This window comes from Rhinatrema bivittatum, chromosome 3 (assembly GCF_901001135.1).
Source record: "Rhinatrema bivittatum chromosome 3, aRhiBiv1.1, whole genome shotgun sequence".
NCBI lineage: Eukaryota > Metazoa > Chordata > Amphibia > Gymnophiona > Rhinatrematidae > Rhinatrema > Rhinatrema bivittatum.
The window spans coordinates 119125482-119148073 of record NC_042617.1 but is presented as its reverse complement, the minus strand read 5'-3'; the positions used below and the strand labels follow the sequence as shown (position 1 = coordinate 119148073).

General features: G+C 45.0%; 1 protein-coding gene across 1 annotated transcript in view; it reads right to left on the bottom strand.

Moving 5' to 3' along the window:
• Positions 1-289: 289 nt before the first annotated feature.
• The window catches only part of SERTAD2 (SERTA domain containing 2), a 58817-nt gene continuing 36514 nt past the window's right edge, over positions 290-22592 (bottom strand). Inside the window, exon 2 of the mRNA XM_029593636.1 lies at positions 290-7108. Coding sequence (XP_029449496.1) covers positions 6178-7104 — 927 coding nt within the window. The 5' untranslated portion in view covers positions 7105-7108 and the 3' untranslated portion in view covers positions 290-6177. The remainder of the gene's footprint in view (positions 7109-22592) is intronic.

The following is a 22592-nucleotide window of genomic DNA, read 5'->3' as shown; positions in this document are numbered from 1 at the left end:
CAAATGGATAAAGGAATTCAACTATGGGTTATGACTAGTTGATATGAAATGCTGTATGCTACAGGTGACATGACTATATGTCGATGCCTTTTTCAGCAGGGCTGAAATAGTCGATAGGTGTATATTGTTCTGGCTTTCAAATGTGTAGAACTGTTTTTTGGTTTAATTTTTGTGCACTTATTTGACTGGAATGTGGTCTATGTTCTGGCCTTGGGCCTTTGGGGAACAGAGTTAAAAATGCGAAAAAAATATTCAGATGACAAAATTCAATTACCAAAACACCATTTTCTTTTAACTGTTTATTGTATAATATAAAACTACAAAAGACTGCTCATGTCCAGGTACATTTGTCCAATTGTTTTGATTACAGCCCATCTCTACATATGAAGACAGTAATCTGGTTTCAGATGTATATATGTCTGTAAGATTGCATAGAAAAAGCACAGCGCTAAGGTCTGTGGGGGAGGGGGAGGGGAGAGATACTGCCTCGTTTCCCAATAACAAAGCCTCTCCACCGGCCATGCACTCAGCAACTGACACAATTTGCAACTTTCCTCAAATCACCGCCCGGGCAACACATATACAGGTTTAAGTTTGGCTGCTTTAAACGCGGCGCCCCTTTTCCAGGTGTCTGTATCCATTCCAGTCCCGGCACAGCCTTAATTCCATCAAACTGGGCACCTAAAGGACGCGCTTTTCATTTATAATAAATACTGTTTTAACAGGAGAACTCGCCTGTGCCGGATTAAAATTATCTTTCACAGGGAGTGCAACCATTTCCCGAGCAGAAATGAAAGTTTCGGGATTTTCGAATACAAGTGCTGAAACTGCAATTCGGCGGGAACAGAGGCTTGCTGTTAAGTACAACGGCCTTGAGGGAAGCTTAGGGCTCCGATAGGTGCAAGCATTGTTTTGGCTGAAAATGTTCTGGGGATTTTCAGTGCAGTTCAAGGTCAGGACAGTATGAATGGATTCTGGTATTGAGGCTTTGCATTTTACTGCAATAAAAATGTAAAATTTCTCTTTACTTTCCTTTTAAGGAGAGGTTTATTCCCTTCGCTTCCTCACAATGGCAATAAAACACACCAAGCACCGTAGTTCTCAACCCAGGCCTTGGGAGACACACCAGGCAGTCTGATTTGCAGGATATCCACACTGCATGTGAGAGATTTGCATGCACTGCCTCCACCGCATGCAGATCTACGCCATGCCTATTCACCACAGATAAACTGAAAACTCGACTGGCTTTCTAAGGGGCCCCAGGACTAGGTCAAGAACCACTGCACCAGCACACATTAATATGCACCTGCTTGAAAAGAAAGGACCACCAGCACCGCTTTCCAATGTTTAAGTCTGCAAGGGTTACAGACCCTGCGATCTAGTTTGGGTTGCTGCCGAAAAGTCAGGCCAATTTATGAAATTATAAATGCACTCAACAATCCTGCAACCATTTTTTGTTTTTAAGGTTCTGGGAAGGTACACGATGCCCAAACTTGGAATTCCTTTGGGAGATGTGGCCAGGATGCGTGCAAGGACCAAGACATCACAATGTACAGAATTAAAAAAAAAAAAAAAGCTGGCCAAAAGACCACAGGAAATGGTTTAGAAAAATAAATATACATGGGAAGTTCCACATGTAATGTCACAGTAGAAATGCCAACTCAGAAAGCACACTTCTGAAAAAGAATACAAAGTTTAGGACACAGAACCATAATCCCATGAAAGACACAAACTCAATAAAAACATCAGACATGCAATTTTTTTTAAAATGAGATGGCTAAGTGTAGTTTTGCACCTCCGGTTCATGCTAGCAGGCCGGACCTTCCAACTCCAGGTAGTGTCATATTGCTGTTCTTCTTCCCTATGCTATAGATTGAGTTTTCACTCATTTTACGGATGAGTGCCAGCTGGATTGAAGCTTTCTGAGGCTCAAAACAAATTAAAAAGAAAGAAAAACAGCACAGTTTTGTAATAACTTTTGGATCCCCAGCATTTTTCATCCTACTGTGAAAGGGGTTCACCTAAAAAAAAGTGAGAAATTGTGGAATTGTGCATTTTGCTGAGATCGGAGCAGGCTCATTTGTCCAGAGTCCCAGTCCTATCCCCTTCTCATACAAGCCCAGGCTATGACCAGAGTACATTCCTACCATACATTCTGTACATGTTACAATCTGGATGTTGTTAGCTTCACAATAAAATAAATATATTTACAAAGGAAAAAAAAAGAAAGAAAAGAAAACAAAAGCAATAAATAACTTATGAAAACAGAACAAAAAAAAAATCACTTCAAATTCAAAGCTCCTTTATTCTGCTCCCTTCTTGCCATGTCATTGCACATCAGTGACAAGCAATACAGAGCCACTGCAGCATCTCCTGTCATTCCTGCCCCCCTCACCTACTTCATTACGTAGGGTTACAACCCAGAATTTGATTTGGCAAGTCTAAGTTTTGTCATAACTGGCTTAACCTTCTAATGTGCATTACCAGCTGCCTATGATCGTCACAGAAATTTGCTCTCAAGAATATACACTGTTTTTACAAAACAGAAAAAAAAAAAAAAGGAAAATAGTGCAGATGGAAGAACTCAAACTTACCACCCAGTGCACTTCAAAACAAAAGGGACTTCAGTTAACTACTTGGAAACAGAAACGACTTTCTGTGTACTCTCTAACATTCGGAGAGAACATAGGAACATGCCATACTGGGTCAGACCAAGGGTCCATCAAGCCCAGCATCCTGTTTCCAACAGTGGCCAATCCAGGCCATAAGAACCTGGAAAGTACCCAAAAGAGAGGTGCAAGATATCCAGTGTGCCCACACCAGATGAACAGCACTGGAGGTGTGATGGCTCAAAGCACCCGATGGATGTTCAAGGACTATGGCAAGGCATGTTTTTAGCCCAGCAATTTCAGACAACTAGAGAAGCGGGATAGGGTGTTAAAAGGAAAAAAAAAAATCAAACAAAATCTTAGCATAGATGAGGAATTTGGAAATGTGCAGCTAATACTGAAGCATGGAGTTAGAAAATGGTTTTGTATGGGGTGTGATAGAGTCACACAACTTACTGCTGTCTGAAGAGATCTCACAAGGCTGGGCTTAGCATCTCGGGGATCTGGGAGATGGCAGTAGCCTTCAGCCTGGTATGAATGGAGGGATGCAACTGCTGTAAATAAACATGCACGTTTTGAAAAATTTGGTAATTCAGAAGGAAGGTGGTGCCTTTAGAATCCTTTACAATGTGTTTTGTTTTTTGTTTTCTTTTTACTGTGATAAAATACTAACCCGAAGAGTTGCAATTTAAGTAACACATGTGATTTCATCAGTAGATGAAGGGGACAGGTAAATCTATTCTTTTCCTATTCCACTATATGCACCAGTTTCAGCAGTCTTGCCCTCTATTGGACACATGAAGTAAATGACTCATAAGTTTAATGTATTTAATTCAAAATACGGCACAAAAATAAGCATGTGGTAGAGAATCTCAAGACATTTCAAACTTTTACAAAAATATTTTCATAAAAACATTTAAAGATATATTTAAATACTTCATTACAAATAATTAGTTGGAAAAATGATTGGTAATACAGATTTTACTGATATTTTAAAAAAACTAATATTTATGTAAAAATCTAAAATGTGCCATATCCATTTGCTCATTTTTGTGATTCAAAATATGGCACCATCTTCCAAATTGATAAATGGTCCCTAATGGAAGTCAGACACGTTAAAACCAATGAAAAATCCCCCCCCCCCCCCCCAAAAACAAAAAACCAAGGTCTTCCTTGTCAGCAAACTACTTCTCTCATAATCTGATTGTTTCAGAACTAAATACTGTACGGTGGGAGCAGGGAGAGAGAAGCAGCATCGATCATTAGGCCATGAAGAAGGATATGGAAGAATCTGGCCATTTCACGCCAATACAGCTCTGCTCCTTGGATGAGGAGTTCCTTCACTGGTGCCGTGCTTGCTTTGTGAATATGCTTTACTTTGAGAAACATCTTGCTTGCTCAGCTTTAGATCTGCCGTTTGGGTTGCAGATAAAGAAAGAGATGGCACCCCGCACCCGCAGAACGTATGGCATATTTAAAGTGACGTTACTGAATGCTGCCTTCTCAGGCAGACCGACTATCTCCCCAACCGCTCCCTCCCCCCTCATCCATGGCAAGAAGTGAGCAGAACCTGAATGAGTACTGCAGAAGGACATACAACATAATTTAAATTCTCTCAAATAAATTAATATAAAAGTTATTCCTAAAGAAGCTAGATATGCATTTCAACAATATAGGTTGTAACCTGCACTCGACAGCCAAAGTACCATTGAAGAGATAAAACACCATAGCAATTTCGGCAGCAGGCATGATGACACATGGCCAAGATTTCTTTTTTTCTTCTCAACATCTTATAAAAAGGTACACCACAATGGGACAATCCCCACCCCCCCTCCCCATGCAAGCCTTCACGGGGCGGCAATGGGAGGAAACGTGCCGAGAATCCTGGGTTTGTAGTTCCACCTTCAACACACAAGTCTTATAAAGTGTAAAGCAACGGCACAGTCCACAAAAGAAACCCCATGCCCATTGGAGATGGCCCAAGTGGTGCACCACGACGGACTCCAGTTTGAACATCAATGGATATTAAGGTACGTCCATCCAGTGCAGACAGAGATGAGCTTCACTGCAGGGAAACTGAAGCTGCCTTCTTCAGTACTGAACACGCCGATAATGAACGCTTCGGCAAAGGGCGAGTGGAAACTTGCCTTCAAATACCACATGTACTTCCTCTTACAGATAAATTAAAAAATGGAAAAAAACAAAACATTGAAATTGCTAGTCATCCAGAAAATAAAATTTCAGCTAATGAAATGACTAAAAAAGGTTGGTGCTGGGTTTTAAAGCAGCAAAAAGGTTGCATGTCACCAGCAGAGCTTCCAGTTCAAACCACCATCCTCCCCTTACGCAACGAAGCACGTGGAATTTACCTGGTGAAAAGAACTTGGAAAGTTGCAATTATGTTGTCAGGGCTTCTCCCCAATCCACCCCTACCAAGAAGGTGGCGGTTGCAGAATGGGATGCGAAGCTACTCAAGGGTCAATTTTCATAGTAGAAAAAAAAACCTGGGGGTGGGGGGGTGTGAGGGGCGGAGGACCCAAAACACTGTTGGACCTGCAGTGACTTTGCACAGGAGGTTTCACAACTAAAATTTCTTACCTGTCTTTTACTGATCTGTTAATTCAACATGATCCCCGCGTTTTCAAAAGTCACAGTAATGGGGGTAAGCAATTCTACTAAGGAAGAAAAACCAGTTGTGAAACGCTGGCCAATTTTCTCTCTGTTCTTTCTTAAAGCACATTTGTTTTGTTTTGGGGTTGGGACCGGGGGGGAAGTGTCCATTGCAGAGTCCTTTTGATCCAAAATTTCTTCTTCGCACTGTACACATACAAAAAAAACGGGATAACTCCGTATAAAAGTACAAGTATTTCCTTCTTGTACATCTCACGTACTTTGCAGGAACCAGATGAGCAAATTCTATCAAAATAGCTATTCTGTAGGTAAAAACTGCATTTTTTGTTTTGTTTTATTTTCTAGAAAAACATCATAAACCGCAGAATCTGTACAAAAATATAAAATAAATTTGGGCAGCAGTTTTGAAAGAGCCGTGTAAATGCAATACTTAAGAGGAACAGTTAAGTGCCTCCAAGATTGGATGACTAAAATCAACAGGGCTAAAAGAAAGGCGGAGGGGAAAACTGAGATTTATCTAAATAAAATGTTACCTCTTGCAATAAAACTTATAGAAAAAATAGACAAATATGCACATACAATTTACAGCTTTCCCCGACATAATCCTTGTGCTTAGCATTTACAACTCAGTTTCTTGTCATGACAACATAAGAAACCTGCTTTCATTCGGTACTTTTTCCTATCCTGGGATAGTTGAGCTTCCTCCAGGAACCACTTCGATGCACACTGATAGGTGGCCATACACGGATGAAGGCACTCCAACTCTGCTCGAAGCAAAGCCTACTGTGGGATCTTGTGTCTTCTTTATGAAAGAAAAAAAAAAAGGCAAGCAAGGCTGCATCATGCACAGTGCTGGAACTCCAGGTGGGGGGGGGGGAGAGGGGTTGTGAAAATACTACCGTGTGTGTATATACTGGTACATTAAAAATACAGCATTTTAGGACCCAACAAGCACCTCCATTATGTGGTCAAGTTCTGTAAGGTCCATTTTAAAAGGCTGATTTTGGGTCACTGGTTGGCTACTATAAGGGGCTAACGTTTTTAGGAGGTCATCTGCTGTGACTGGAGCCATTTTTGAGGCAACTCCAGTAGCAGAGGTGCAGGGGTCAAAGTCATACATAGATGTATCTATGTCAGCAAACAGGATGTCATCCAAGGTCAAGTCTGTAAGAAAGCCCGTGGAAGTAGTTATTTCAAAATTTCCAGGCAGAGCATCCATTAATTTTGATTCACTTGTTCTATTTTCTATGGTTCCCCCTTCAGTCTTGTGAAGAATTGACTCGGGGCTATCTTTAGAGTCTGCTGAGGTCTCTGTAGAGGTAGGTGCTGGACAGAGTTCCTCAATGTCATCCAAGGCTGAGGAGAAACTATCCTTTCCGGGTTGGACAGGCGAAGGTGTTGGTTTGGTAGGACCACTGTGTTGGACAGTCTGGGAAGTGCAAAGAGTGTCTTCCTCAAGCAAAGAGGCAGGGGTGAGGCAGGACTCTAGTGGTGTAGTGCTTACTAAGTCAGTGGGGTGAGCAGGCTGTGAGGCAAGATGACTGAAGGCCGGCTGAGCTTCTCGGTAACTGTCACCAAGAGGGTCAGTTGGCTGTGAAGTAGCAAGGAAAACAGGCCTTAGGCTGCCTTCCTGTTTGAGCTCCTCTTGGATTCGCCTCAACATGTTGTTAATTAAAACTGTTTTTTGCAAACTTGGCTCTGTTAGTGGCCTGTGGTTATAAAGTTTCATAAGGGAAATGTTGAAGATAGTCTGGCGCTGTAAGGTGTACGACACCTTGGATGGACTGTCACTTGAAGACACCACTTTGCCTTCCAGCCCATCTTCATGCTCGTCAAACTTTCGCTTTCCTCCTTTGCCCAACATATATCTGCAAAATAAAAGGAAAAAAGTGCTCATTTTCCAAACTTTTTAAAATTTTATCTAAAGCCATTTTTCTGAATCTCTTTGTATTTATCCTGCAAACATGAAACAATATTCTTGAAAAACCTGTCGCAGAAGTAACACGGTACAAAAAACAAGGGCCTTTGGTGTACAGTAACGATGAACTGAAGATATTTCCAGTTCTATACCAAATATCATCACCCTGTATTGCAAACAAGTGACATCAAAAGAGCTTCAATTGCACAGCAAAGTAAATGTATTAGAAGAAACAGAACAATTTCCCAATAACTGTAGAAGAGGTAAAGTCTAGTATGGAGTGAACTGAACTACAAGTCAGAAGAATTCTTGGGACAGAGTCCGAGTTACCCAAGTCATGCAGAATGTCAACAACGAAGGAGAGTCCCTATGCTCTAGTGCAGCACTTGGAACAAAGTTTCAGCTGTTATCCAGTTAGTCAGTCCAACTAACCTCTGGAAAGTGGGATACAGCATGAAAACAGGGGTTGTACAGCCAAGCCACGCACCCCAGGTATGGCTGTAGGTACAACAATGGAATACTTCAAAAATGGTGCTCAGACATCCCGGTAGGGTAAATGCACGTCACTCATTTAGCATGCTTGTTCTTGTATATTTGGAAAGCCCAAGGTTCATGATCATCCAACATATTTTTGAGTGTTTATGAATTTCAAATTGACTTGATCCTTATCCTCCTTGACCTATCTGCTGTTTTTGACACTGCTGATCACCACCTATTCCTCGAGACTCTGTCCTCACTTGGATTTCTGGACTCTGTCCTGTCTTCATTCTCTTCTTACCTCTCCCATTGCACTTTCAGGTGTCCTGTAGTAGATCTTCCTCTACTGCCTTCCCACCATCAATTGGAGAGCCTCGGAGCTCTATACTGGCCCCTCACTTTATAAAAAATGTCCTTGGTGCTGTGATCTCTTCCCATAGCCTTCAATACCATCTTTATTATGATGATTCACATATTTGCCTTTCTATATCAGAAATGTCATCAGGAATCCAGTCCCAATCTCTCTCTGCTAGTCTAACATTGCTGCCTGGATGTCCCACCACCACCTTAAACTCAACATTGGCATGACACAATTCCTTATGTTTCCCAAAAAAAACAATTTTCCCTCTTCCCTCTATTTTATGGATAGCATACTCCTCCTCCCAGTCCCTTCAGCCCATAACCTTGAAGTTATCTTTGACTTCTCTTTCTCCCCCTTTTCTACAAATATCTATATACTGCTAAAATGCATCATTTCTTTCTCTATATCACCAAAATCTGTCCCTTTCTTTCTGAACATACTAACAGAACCCTTATCTACTTTATCACCTCTCGCTTAGACTATTGCAACCTGCTTCTCACACATTTCCATATACAGTTCAAACTCCTCTTACTCACCTAGAAAAGCCTTCACTCTGCAACTCCTCACCAATCTCTTCTTCCTTCCTATATGCCTGCTTGTGAACTTTGCTCATCATGCAAGTCACACTCATAACATAAGATATACCATACTGGGTCAGACCAAGGGTCCAAACCCTTGGTCTGACCCCAGTGGCTATTAATAGCAGTTTATGGGCTTCTCCTCCAGGAACTTATCCACACCTTTTTGAAACCCAGCTACACTAGCTGCCTTAACCACATCCACTGGCAAAAAATTCCAGAGTTTAATTGTGCTGTTGCGATCCCCCCTGCTGCTGCGCTGCAGGAGGTCTCTTACCTTCCTCCAGAGGCCGCTCTGAAGCCAGGGCCTCGCCTGCGCATCATCCAGGACTTGCTCCAGGGCCTGAGAGGCCTAGCTGCTCCTGAGGCATGCCTGTGGCTTGCAGCCTCAGTGTTTGGAATTCCTGTTGGGCGACGCCCTTCCCTAGGGGCTGGCCCGCAGCTCTCTACCCTAGTTATAGGACCAGCGGTGGGCGGTCCTGGCAGGCTCCTCCCAGGGAGTTGCCTTCTACCTCCAGTATTTAAGGACTTTCTGTTCACTGTGTCTGGGCCTTCGGATCGGGCTCTACAGTAGTCTGTAACCCTGCCGATCCAGGTCCTCCGTGGCTCCGACTCCTGCTTGTTGTCAGCCTGCCTTGACTCCGGTCCGTGACTCCGACTCCTGCTTGTCTTCAGCCTGCCTTGACTCCGGTCCGTGACTCCAACTCCTGCTTGTCTTCAGCCTGCCTTGACTCCGGTCCGTGACTCCGACTCCTGCTTGTCTTCAGCCTGCCTTGACTCCGGTCTGTGACTCCGACTCCTGCTTGTCTTCGGCCTTCGATCAGGTCCTACAGTCGTCTGTATACTTGCTGATCCAGGTCTTCCGTGATCACTTATGCTTTGATGGATCCCTGTCCAGTGTCTCTGCCTAGATGTTTGGTCCTGTGCCTGCCAGCCGTAAGGGCTTCGGATGTGAGTATCCCAGCATCGGAGTTCCTGTTCGCCTGGGTCTTCCCCGCGCCCTCCTTCTCAGCGTGGTCCGCGACCAGCCTTCCTAGGCTGTGTAGGGCGCGTCTGGGACAGGGTGGTCCGCGACTCAGTCCCACGGGTGGGCTGAGTAGGGCGCCCTGATGGACAGTGCAATGTTCCCGTCCAGCCTTGTCTTCAGTGTCTGCTTCAGCCCTTGTCCGGATGTCTACCTGTCTCTGCCTTGACCTGGTTCCTGAGCCTTCTGTCCTGTTGGGCCCTGGAGTGGCCAACAGGAGGGATTCGTCCCACGGGCTCTTGAGCTTCTGCCAGCTGAGGGGGCTTCGGATGTGAGTATCCCAGCATCGGAGTTCCTGCTCGCCTGGGCCTTTCCTGTGTCTCGCTTCAGCCCTTGTCCTGATGTCTTCGTCTTGCTTCAGCCTGCTTCTGCCCCGTTTGATGTCTTCTGTTTAAGGACTCTGACTGCCCTCACCTCTGTCCGGCCTGCTGCCCATTGCCGTTCCCTGCGGCAGGTCCGAAAGGGCCGGGAACAGTCGGAGGACCGTTCATTAGTCAACTTCCCCGTGTTGGCTACCATGGGCATGCCGGTCCGGCTGAGGGCCGGACTTCCTGCTTCTGTTCCTGCCTGCCTGGCTCACCATGCCTGCTCAGCTCACCTCCCACAGTGTGGCCTTGGGCTCCTCCTGGGGTCCTGCCGTGGCCCAAGGGCTCACCACCCGCCCGAGACGACCGCGCCCACGCGCACTCGCAACATGTGCATTGAGTGAAAGAATTTCCTCTAATAAGTTTTAAATGTGTTAATTACTGACTTTATGCAGTGACCCCTAGTCCTTGTATTATCGAAAAGAGTAAATAACCATTTCACATTTACCTATTCAAGTCCTTTCATGATTTTGGAGACTTCTACCCCCTCAGCTGTCTCTCCTCTCTTATCTATGCCTGTCTCCTCTACTGCCAGCTCCTGACTCTGGGCTTTCCATCTGGCTTCACCATATTCTTGGAAGTTTCTCAGTTGGTGTGTCATACTCCCTCCTCTTGCCTTCTCAAATTCAGTCTTAAAACCCACCTTTTTGATGCTACTTTTAAATCTTAATCCCAAATTATTCCACTTACAGCCTTATTGATGGTAACCATTTTCTTAATAAATGAAATCACCACCAAAGTCTCTTTTGCCCTGTATGTTTGTCCTGAGAAGGGACTGTTTCTTAGGTGTTTCTGAACAGCTCTGCGTATGCAGAGTAGCACTGTAGAAATGATAAATAGTAGAAACTTGTGTGGGGGCTCCTCCCTATGCTAAAAATGTTTCAGGATGTCCTGTGACTGGGTTTCCGTCTGACCCACATTCTCTCCTGTTTCCTGAGGCACTCTGTTAGATTTTCCTATTAATGGGAAAGGAGATTGTGTGGATGCGGGGCAGAGGTTTCCAGCCCTCTTCCGGAGGCATACCTAATTGGTCGGGTTTTCGGGATACTTATAAGGAACCCGCATAGGCTATATCTGCATGCATTGGAGCCCCAGTATATACAGATCTCTTGAATGCATAGTCATTCCTGCTAGCCAGAAAATCAGGCTGGGGAAGCGTGCCTTAAGGATGGATGTGCTGCCATTTTCAAATGACAGGGAAATAATGACATCTGTTTCATTTTGTGTTTCCCATCAGAAACAAAAAGTAAAAATGAAATGTCATTTTGTCTGTCATTTTAGCATGTGCTAAAGCAACAAAATGAAGACCCAAACCCCAGCTTCCCCCCACCCCCAAAATAAAGAAGGTGGCAGGGTTGGATGTAGGCACAGGCAACACAGACATCTGCCCAAGTGCCAAATTCTGAAGGTACCTGAAAAACAGGGAAACACCCCCCCCCCCAACTGATTTCCAGAAGAAAATCCCCCCCTATCCAGAGTCCTCTGCCTACGAATGCTGTAATTTTAAATCCGGCCATGGAAAAGTGACACAAGTTTTTTTCCCATGCACACCTGGGATGTAGAGCACTGTATATCCCATGCCAGAGAAAAGCAAGCACTGAAAGTGAGCATCAGCAGTAAATCCAAAGGATTGGAGTTCACACTCAAGTTTAAGAACAAAGGTCCATTCCTGTCATGGTATGCGCACAGCAAACCTCGGTGGAGACACCAACCCAAACAGAATTACATGACAGCAACCAGTGGCATCAGGTACACAGCGAAATGGACAAAACAGATTTTCTCCATTGTAGTTCCACAAGATACATCACTGCTTCCAAATGCACTGCTTTCTTCCTCTTTGCTCCATCCATGGCTGCAAGAAGTGACTGACCCCAATAAGCTTCCAAGACTAACTTAAAATGTATAAGGGAACACTCCCAGGTAATATCTTTTTTTTCTTTCCTGTGACTGTTTAAAATTCACCCTTCTCTGCCAATAAAGAGATTGTTGAAATAAAGAAACATAAAAAGGTAAAGAGGAGAAAAATAAAAGGAGAGTATACAGCAATGCAATGCTATAAGGCAGAGATTCTCAACCCAACCCCCGGACACATCTAGGCAGTCAGATTTGCAGGATATCCAGAATGAATATGCACGAGATAGAAATCTGCATGCACTGCTTCCATCGTATGCAAATCTATCTCGTGCATATTCATTCTGGACGTCCTGAAAACCTGACTGGCTAGGTGTGTCCCGGGGATGGGTTGAGAAGCACTGCTACAAAGCGCTCCCAAATTTCGCCCCGCAGTCGTGCTAACAATTTCTCCACGCTTGCATTACTCGACTGTTCATTAATATCCAAAATCTTTTTAGCTGTAACGGTCAGTTGCCAAGCTGTCAAAAAAGATGGGTTGCAGAATGCAGCTTTGTATTTTCGTGTTTTGTTTTAATCGAGAGCAGAGACGGGATTGCTGGGGACCAAGCACATTTCTTGTCCTGGCAACCAAAGCCACGCCCCGTAGATCTGAAATACTCAATATTAAAATAAAATACCAATTGTGTTAGGGCTTTGTAGGCAGTGATCCAAATGTCTGGGCTGCCTGCCAGGAGTCTCCATGTCTAAAATCTTTGCTTAACTAAAACCCAGCAATTGAGTGCTGCTCCACGCAGCTAGATTTTTTTTTTTTTTTAAATTGCTAGTCACATGGTAGGTCGGGCTGGATTTTTTTTTTCTTCTCTTAATTATCTTGTGGCAGTATGCAGCAAGATCGCAGATCCTGTGCAGTGTGTCAGTCAGTAAAAGAACAGGACAAATGAAGCCACGTTCACAGGCTTTTTACCATACACGCAGCTCAGAGGGTAGAACTAAGCCAGGGGGTTCCCCTCTGTTTCCCTGCTTTCGTGTTAAGATTCAAAAAAGCAGAAAAAAAAAGACTCACAATTTTACCATAAGAAAAAAAATTAAAAGGACATTTCATTGTTTAGCTTAAAAAGCAACATTCCAAACTCTCCCCTCTTAAAGTAGGGGCACAGCAGGGCTGATCCTCATTTCTTCGTCTCTCTACTACAGATCCCCACACGGAACCGAATCCCTCATCTTGGTCACACGTGCACAACACAGACAAACCCTCATCCAATACAGGATGAGAGATCACAGACTAGAAACAGATATAGACAAAAGCTAAACTGGAAACCCCAAGAAGCACGACTCTGCATGCAGCACAGCACTGGAGAAACAGAAACAGAAATGCATTTCCTCCTGTGCCCAGCGAAATGCAGAGATATGAAGAGATGCACATTTCCCAGAGCTGACCAAGAAAATCAAAGCCTTCCCAGGAAAGAACAAGCAGGAAAAACTCTGCATAATCCTGAGAGAAACCACAGCTGCAGCAGCAAGTTCTGTGCTCCCCTGCCATCAGGCTAGAAATGAAATCCGACCAAGGACATTATGGACCAGAACCAAAACACAGAAATTGTCCTTTTTGTCATCTTTTCTGTACACTGTAATTTTAACTTACTGTTATAGCTATTTTTGTAAATGTTCTCTCCTTTAATCATCAGAGGCCCAATATTCAAAGATATCTACTATCTAAGTTAGACAGATAACATTTTTCTGGGCAACTTAGAAGGGATATGCAGACGGGTGGATTTGCTGCCAAATATACCAAGATAAGTTCTAGTTAGCCAAATAAGTTATATCCGGCTAACTTTAGATCTGCTTTGAGCAGGTTTAACTTAATCTGTTAACCTAACCAGATAATTCCAACTATGGGAACTTATCCGGTTAGGATAACCAGAGAAGTGGCCCATCCCCGATCCGCCCGTTGCCTGCCCCCCTCCCCCCAAGATATTCAGCTATAAACTTAGCTGGATAAATACTTATCCAGCTAAGTGGTGACCATTTAATCAGATAGGTCCACGTTTATCCGGCTAAGTAATGCTAAATACTGGCCTCATTATGTATTACTTTGACACCTCATGTAAAATCATCATGCCAATCAAGTTATCTGAATCTGTGTAGTGCTGGCCTGGGGTTGTGTTTGTCTATCAATAAAAAAAAGGTTTGCGCATAAAGTTATCTCAAATCTAATCTCTTTCTGGAGCTGGGGGAATACCTACATCTCAGAAAAGGCTTGCACCTCCATTATGGGTTGAAAGATGCAGAGTTGGAACAGTTTCACTCCCTTTACATCCAAATGGTTTTGGTGACTGACCTGTGGTGCTCCGAAGAATTCCACACCATGTGGCCCATTTCCTGCAGAAATGGACGGTGTGCAAAAGAAGAGGGTAGTTTTGGTGCAGAAGAAACCAAAGTCTTGCTTGGATTGGATGGAAACAGCTGAATTTCAACCATAAAGTCGCAGAGCAATGGGGGCACAAAATTAACAAGTTCCACGCAGAACTCATGAAGCCTACTTTCCAGAACATGCATCTATCTGGATATATATATATATATATATATATATATCCCCCCTCAGGATCTGCTTGAACTCTCTGACATGTCCTGCGCATAAAATAATGATTTCAAAGGGGGGAAAAAAAAGCATACACATACTCACATAACATTAAAAAGTTTTGCCTCCCTCCCCAAACAAATAATAAATGCAATATAGATGCACAAAATTCCAACAAAAGACCCCCCCCCAAAAAAAAATCAAACACTCTTCCACAGTCTATTAGGACATCAAACTGAATTTGTATGAGGTGACAACTTGACAATAGTCTGCGAGTCCGTTTCACATGTCTCTAATAATCAGGGCTGAGAAACGCCCGACGTCCTGTCTCTGGTAGTAGGAGCTGTGCCTTGAGTGCAGGAACTGGCCACAAATGTCACGGGTTCACCAGCAGGCCACACAGGCCTTCACATATATGAAGGGGGCTGTGTGGCTTGTTCCAATTAACTTGTTAGAATCTTAGGCCCATTAATTATAAAATCCCATCATGATTAGTGGTGTGCATCATCAGGGAAGCCAAAACAGGGGGGGGGGGGGGGGGGGGGGGGGGGGGGGGGGCTGCGAGAAGGCCCAAAGCCATGGCCTGTCATTTGCACTTTTAAACCAACCTTTTGTGCATGTACACAGAAGCACTAACAAATCCCAGACTTTTTCCTTTGTTAACTTATTTGTATCTGTGTGAACAAATACAATATTGACATATATTGCAACAATCAAAGTTATGTTTTCAAATGAGGGCTCTTAGCTTTTTTTTTTTTTACTTGTATTCTGTTACTCATGTATTTCCTCTTCCTACTTCCTGTTTTATAACCCTCCAAAATTATTTGATTTAGTCCAATGGTTGCAGCCAGGAGCCACACACTGGGGCGGCCTGCTATCATGGGCCCTAGGTGTCAATATTGGGCAATGTCCACGACTCTCTTTCCCCGCAGGGCTCTGAATGCTGCCTTCACAGCAAACCCAGGAATCAAATCCAGGCTCTATCACTCATTTCAGCCATCTTAATGATTTTTTTTTGTTTCTGGCACTTCTAAAGCTGCTTATAGGACTCTGGGTAATTCCATTTCATGCATCAGTCAGGATGCAGAAGATGCTTTCATGGGTAGAGCACTTATTTAAGGCAGCAGCACTAGGGTGGAAATGTGTGAGGTTCCCCAATTCTGGGTACCATTGTTTCCTAACAAGGCTGGGAAAAACTTGGATGCAGCTTGTCCAGATGCCTCAAACTCATCAGCTTGGTGCCTGCCACCAAGCAGAGGATCCAAGGGTGGAAAGAACTGGAATCGGGCTGCAGAAGGGGAGGGAGGATGTGGGAAGAGCAAAATATGAATTTTAAAAGCAGCAGCAAAATAAATAAATATATATATATATGGGTATATCTATACACACACATACATAGACACACACTCATTTTTACACCACTTTCATTTTGCAAGTGTTAAAATAAAATGTTAGCACAAAAAGAAAGGCGTCCTTAGAATAAGACCAACATAAAATTCTCTTCCCCCCCCCCCCCCCCAGCTACTAAGTTTCCACCTTGGCTTCCTATGTTGATTTTATTCTAAGGTCGCCTTTCTTTTTGTGCTTTCACACTTGCAGAATGAAAGCAGCGTTCCGTGCCTTTGTGGTCCCCGAGTTCACTGCCTTTTATCCAGGCTTTGTGCTGCATATGGAGGAGGAGAGCAGCAGCCTCAGCGAGTGGAGCTTCCAAATCTCCTCAGGACTTACTTAACATCCAAACAACCCAAAAATAATTATATGGAGGTGGGGTGGGGACAGAGGAGGAGGAGAGACAGTAATGAAGCTGCTGAACCGTCACCTGAATGGTCTACCGCTGCTTTATACTGCACTCAGCGGGCTGAGAATGTCCTAATTTATCACCTGCTGCAGGAGTTGGGACTTTTCTTTTAAGCAAAATTTTACATTTACCCATGTTGTAAGGCATTGCCAAGTCAGATTTGACTAGTGCAAACAGTAGTGTTAATGGAAGGCCCTGACACTGCCTTGGGCTGGCAGACTAGGCCTTGTGGTGCCTGCAGCGCACGAAGAGAAGCTAAAGCAGAGCCCCGCCACCTCTGGCTACCAGGTTTTTACATGGAGTAGCCAGAAATCTCAGATCAAAGAGCAGCACCATTCCAGGAGTGGTCAGAGGCATGGCTGTAGATGTCGGCAGGCCAGGTCACCTTTGGGAGGGGGGAGGGGGGAAGGGGAGCAGAGAAAAGGTCCCCCCTCCCCCCGTACACTACCTGCCAGGCTAGGAATTACAGTACACTATGTTTCAGGTTTTCTAACCAACAGGCACGAAACAGGGGGGTAAGATGGTGTATACAGAGTCATAAGCCGACATGTGCTTTAAATAAAGGAATTCTGACATCTTAATTGCATAGAGAAAAAGTTTCAAGGAATGCTAGGGTCAGGGGACATGAATCTTTAAAATTCAAAGTGACTTTTATGAACATTAACATGACTTAACACCCGATTGGTAAATCTTTTATAAACCTGCCACAATACTGCACAGTCACTGCGCTAGGAAAGAGCTGAGAAGGGCAAAGGTCACCGGAACAACGCCGACTGTCACCTGCTCCAGAGAAGGCACCGGAGGAGCTCAATTGCCAGAAGGTGGAGCCGGTGCTACCCACGTTAAGTGGCCTTCTCCCTCACTCTGGCCTTTGCCACTCCATTCTGTGATTCTCAAAGCCTGCACGTGAGATCTGGACACGATTTCTGTGCTGCCAGAAAAGCAAAGCTCATCTTAGGCCAGCACTGGAGCCGTTTGCTCTCCCTTGAACATTACTACATACACAAGACCCCCTAAAGAGAGGTTTTGTGCTGGAGAGGGGTGCAGAGGTTGTTTAAAGAAGGTAGACATTTAAATGCGACTCGTGAATGCTAATGAAAAACAGCCTTCAGCTACCTATAACTCACAAATAGTGTGACCAGTTTTGGGCATTTTCCAGGAAGCCTGCAGGACTTGCTCAGAAATGACTCGCTTCCTCAGTACTTGGTGACTCGGAGTAGCCATCAGATATCACTTGCTCTTCGCCGAGTGGAAGTGAAGAGGCAAGAAGCCCTTTGGGCCATCACTGCTTAAGGTATGACCTGTAGGGTTGCTCTGAAAACCAGTGAAGTACAAAACGCCGGGTTATCACCCAAGTGCCAACGAAAGGTAAGCAAGCAGTCTCCTCCAATCAACTGGGACAACCTCTCTGCAGATATCATGGGAACCTTTTAAGGAGGCGGTATCACAAAGTCAGTGTTTGGCATCTGGGATTTGAAGGCACAATTGCAAAGAAAATAAGATCGTCCTCATTCTGCCAAGATAGCCAATCCTCAGAGCAAAACACAGGTGATGGCTACATTTCAAGAGTAAAGGCAATCCCTGCATCCGCCTGGTCCATAAACTGAGCCATTAAAAGGCCGTCAGCGGCAACGGTCTGTGTGTTCTCTAAGCCAGTCCAGGGCAAACTGTATTAGACATGCCAGCCACTACCATGGCACTGCAGTAAACGTGGCGCCATTCTGGTGAGAAAGGAGCAATACGGATGGTTAAAAAAAAACAACACGCTCACCAAAGACAGGAAGTCGTACGGGACTTCATGTATTACAGGGGTTTTCCCATTTACCGTACAAATATAGGCCAAACAAGTACCTCTGAGACAATTAATCCAGTAAAAATGGATCACTTGTTTGCTCATCGAATTTAAAAAATAATAATTCAGAGACGGTAAGTGTAAGATTGGCAGGTATACGTGCCTCAGAAGCCTCTATGCACAGTAAGCGCCTTATCGCAAGGGTGAGAGTACCAGCATAATACAGAGGTCGCATGGGAAAATACGCACAAACAAACAGGGCATTCCGGGGCGGGGTTTCGGAGTACACACTCATTCCCATGTTTTATAAATGGAGTCGCCTGCGTACCTCATCAAGCTTGCACGCGTGCTCATACAGCCACTAATCAAGTCGTGGGTATTAAATCCAATTTCTCTCGTCTGCAGTTTTTCAGTGTGGGGGATCTGGATTTAATGCTGGAGGCTGTGGGTGAACTGGTGGAGGCTGGAGATGAATTTGGTGCTTGGAAGCACAAGTACAATTATTTCACGAGCAGCCGCGTGCATACAATCAGCCAACTTTATAAAATACCTGCCTCCGCGCACAAACTGAGGGTTATTACGCACAAATGTTACAATTATTCAATGTATAAAATATATCTGCGTACTTTTATGAAACAGGTGTAAGAATTATGTGGATCCCTGTGTTAAAAAGATGTGTGCATGTACTAAAACATACGCATGGTACTTTACGAATTGTGTAAAGTACAGGCGTAACGTTAGGTGCAGCAACTTTGTGCAAGTGCTGAACTGTGCACAATACTGAAAGTTATCTTCCATAATCACTCTGCCATTAGCGTCAGTGTGAAACGGCCGAGTAACGTAATGGAAGGGGAAGTGGGGGAATCCATCAGCGTTTTTAGGGGAGACCATGCGGTGTAGCAGGACAGAAACACATTAACGCGTTGTCCCGAGACCTGCATCCACACTGCACGGCGGAGGAGAGCCCGGTGGGAGTGGGCTGCGATACGGCAGTCTCCCAAACCCTCTTCTGCCCACTCCAATATGAGACCCTTGGCACTGGGCATGCTGCATCCCGAAAAATGCTCATCCTCTGGGAGACGGGTAACGACCCAATGCAGGAAAAAGAGGGAAGTCAGCTAAAGCAGAGCTGGGCCTCCTGCCTCTGCCACCCACCCTGGCGAGAGGGAGAGAATAAAAAAAATAAAAACAACCAACCAAAACCAAACTGAATCCCTTGAGCCTATCAAAGGCCTTTAATGGCCAGGAAAACTTCTTTTCTAGGGCGTGGACTCGCCAGGAGTTAGACACCAATGGCATGAACCAGCCAACAGCAGCTCTCCTCCTGCACAAAGGTCACCAGAGGAGGGGGGTGGACATCGGACCCCAAAAGTGATTCCTGAAAAGGGTTGCCGGGAGGGGAGGGGGCTTTGAACAGAGAATCCCTACAATAAAGATGGAAATGAAACCGACATACCAGCAGCCAGAAAGAAATCTTAGGAAGCAACAATTTCTAATCCCTCCACTTAATTACCAAATTATGGCTTTACATCAGGCACAGGAGGGTTCAGACAAGCGAAGCAGGAAAGCCGTGCCCAGCGCGTTTCTAAAAGGTATTCACAACTGATCTCTGACAACTCAGAGGCTGAGATTTGCTCCTCTGGGTCCAAAGGTTTAAAAGAAACAGGGGGGGGGGGGGTCAGCGTTGTGAGAGCAGGGCTGGCAGCAGCTACTTCCTGCCTGACATCCTGTGCAGCACTAACCGCAGCACTTCAACATTTTTCACATGCTTCGTTAGTTCAGGAAAAACCCAACCACTTATGAATCCTACAACACGAATTCAAGAAAAAGACAAGACTCCCACTTTCTCAAAAGCAGGGAGGAATGGCTGGCACCTGAAATCAAAAGTCCACTGCACCCACAAGACTGGGACCCATTTTGGATTTTGCCAAACTGCTAAACTAGTTTGGATCCCTTTGCCAAAAAAAAAAAAAAAATCGAATCATTTAACATTCACAGAGGAGGCTGCATAAAGCCTGGCACCTGCTTTGAACTCCCAAGCCTGAAAGGGTTCTGGTAATTTGAAGTCACACCAATAGCATGAGCCAGGGCTGCAAATCCGAGAACAAGCTCTCAAGGCTGGAAGCTAACGCGCACAGAACACAACAGTCAACCTGGTCCTGGCGAGACCCCCAGCTAGATGTTCTCAACAGAAGTCGTCGGGGTGAGCAGGAGCAACAAAACGTGTCAACCATAAGAACAAATCTACGCACGTCTGTCTAATATTGTCCGTGGCATAATCCTGATCCATTTGTGGTGAGGGACACCCTTACACCCTACCCTCTCCACAAACAGTTACTACTACACCAATATAAGCCTGGAGGTCAATATTCAAGGTGCGTTCAGCGCTATTTAGCCAGATAAGTGTGACTTATGAGACTGTAGTGGTTGCTAAATGTGTGTGCACGTTCAGCGGCCATCGCTTAGCCATACAAGTCCCTTCTGCGCCTAAAATGTATGCACAAAAGTAGGCATGCATTGGGCGGATCAGAGGCAGAGCGAGTTAGATATATAACTTATACACCTAACTACCAATATTTGGAGTTAGGCGGAAAAATGTACATTAAGTTTATACACTCCACAGAGCAGGTCTAAACTTAAACGGCTTGCCTTCTCTGGCTAAGTGTGCACATAGTACGGGTATATTCAGCGACTTTGTCATGCCACTGAATATACATTGTAACTTTGCTGGATTAATCATATCCACCTAAAATTACTGAAACAGCCAGCGCTGAATATTGGCCTTCTGGTGTAGTTGCCAACGCTGCTAGCACATTCTGGTCAAGTCTTGCAGTCTCCACCCAAGGCCTCCTCTGAGCACTTTTGCCAACTGTTGACTCTCAACCTGATGGTTTTGCAGCGTGCACGGGCAGCCAGTAATCCCCTACCTCTACAGTGAAACCACAGGCCAGTCTGTCACCTCTGCAGTCTAAATTATTTATCTTCTGCTTGGCGCTTACTGAACTGTTTTCCTAATTAGGTGGCTGTCTGGGGCGGCCTGGATGGCTTCTCTGGGGTTAAGCTATGCAAAAGGTACAAATTATCCTTATTTAGAAGAGGAGATTGATTCTTGAGAAGCAATTTTAGCATAAAAAGAATAAAGCTTAAGTTGCTGCAGCTATCTCAAAGTGCAAAAAAAAAAAAAAAAAAAAGACACCCAAAATTCAGGGCCAGCTTGGTGGTAAGTGCAGTGCACATCACTACGGAGGCTCAAGATTGGATTCTTGGACCAGGACTATGTTCCTTGAGGCCACCTGGGGGCACTGGGGAGGGGAGAAGGCAGAGGAAGGGGGGGGGGGGCATGGAAACTCAGGCAACGTGCAACAGAGACAGGGCCCACGTTGTTATCCTGGTTCTGAGGGGAGCCACAGTTTGTGGGCCCTCAGCAGCACGAACAATGACGGTAATGGATGGCTGGGCTGAGCTGCGGAGTTGGGGGAGGGGAGGGGGAATATAGCACAGGGGAAAAAGCTGAGCGTTGTGAATGAAGGGTCATTGCACTGCAGCACAATAGAGGCTGGTTGCAATTGTGCTAAAAGCCCAAAAGGAGCAGGAAGACTACTGCCAGGCCACAAAAACAAATGCAAAACAAACCCCCCCCCCCCCCCCAAACCTATTAACCCTAGCACTGGCGGCAGACAGCAGGATCAGCACAGTCCATTCTGTTATCCACCTTTTATTAGCTGCAGGCATTGCTAGAACAGTGGCTCCCAAACCTGTCCTCGGGACCTCCCGACTGGGTTTTCAGGATAGCCACAATCAATACGTAGGACACGGATTTGTATGCGCTGCCTCAGGTCGGCTGGAGATGCCAAAGGACAGTTTTAGGAACTGCTGTGCTAGTGAAAAGATCTCAGCCTAGAATAAGCCTCCCATTCTAGGGGGCCGATGCAATAAATTTTACAGAAAGCGGGTGCTGACTTTTCAGCGTCTGCTTTCTTAGTGCAAGCATGGCGCCCATGCAATATGCAGAGTAGGGGGTCGCGCTAGCCTCCTTGCTAAGGTGACCCCGCGGCGGCTGCCAGTTATGAAGACCGACGCCGGTAAACTCTGCATCGGTCTTCCGAGGTATTTTTTTTTTTTAATCGAAGAAGTACTGAAAAGCAGTTTTTTCTGCTTTTCTATACTTCCTTTACATGCGCTCAGTTATTAACGCCTGCCTGGAGCAGGCGTTAATAACTGAGCGATAAATGTGCTTCTGAGACGCACATTTATTTTTTTGCATTTGGAGTGAATAACTAATAGCCTCATTCACATGCGATGTACGCCAACTCATTCACTCCGCGTCGGACGCACGTTAAATAGGCGCTAATCCCCCAATTGCATAAGGGAATGGATTAGCGTCTATTTAACCCGCGTCCGACAGCGGGTTAAACAGTGCGCTCGTGTGAGTGTATTGCATCGGCCCCTAGGAGCAGAAATTTGTCAGCCCCTACCACATATTGATAAGAATGCTACACGCTCCCCCTGCCATCACCCCAAACTCCAATGTCTGGAGCTTCTCCCCCCCACCCCCCATACCTACTACACTAATGCAACCTGTGATTTCAGAGATTCACATGACTAAA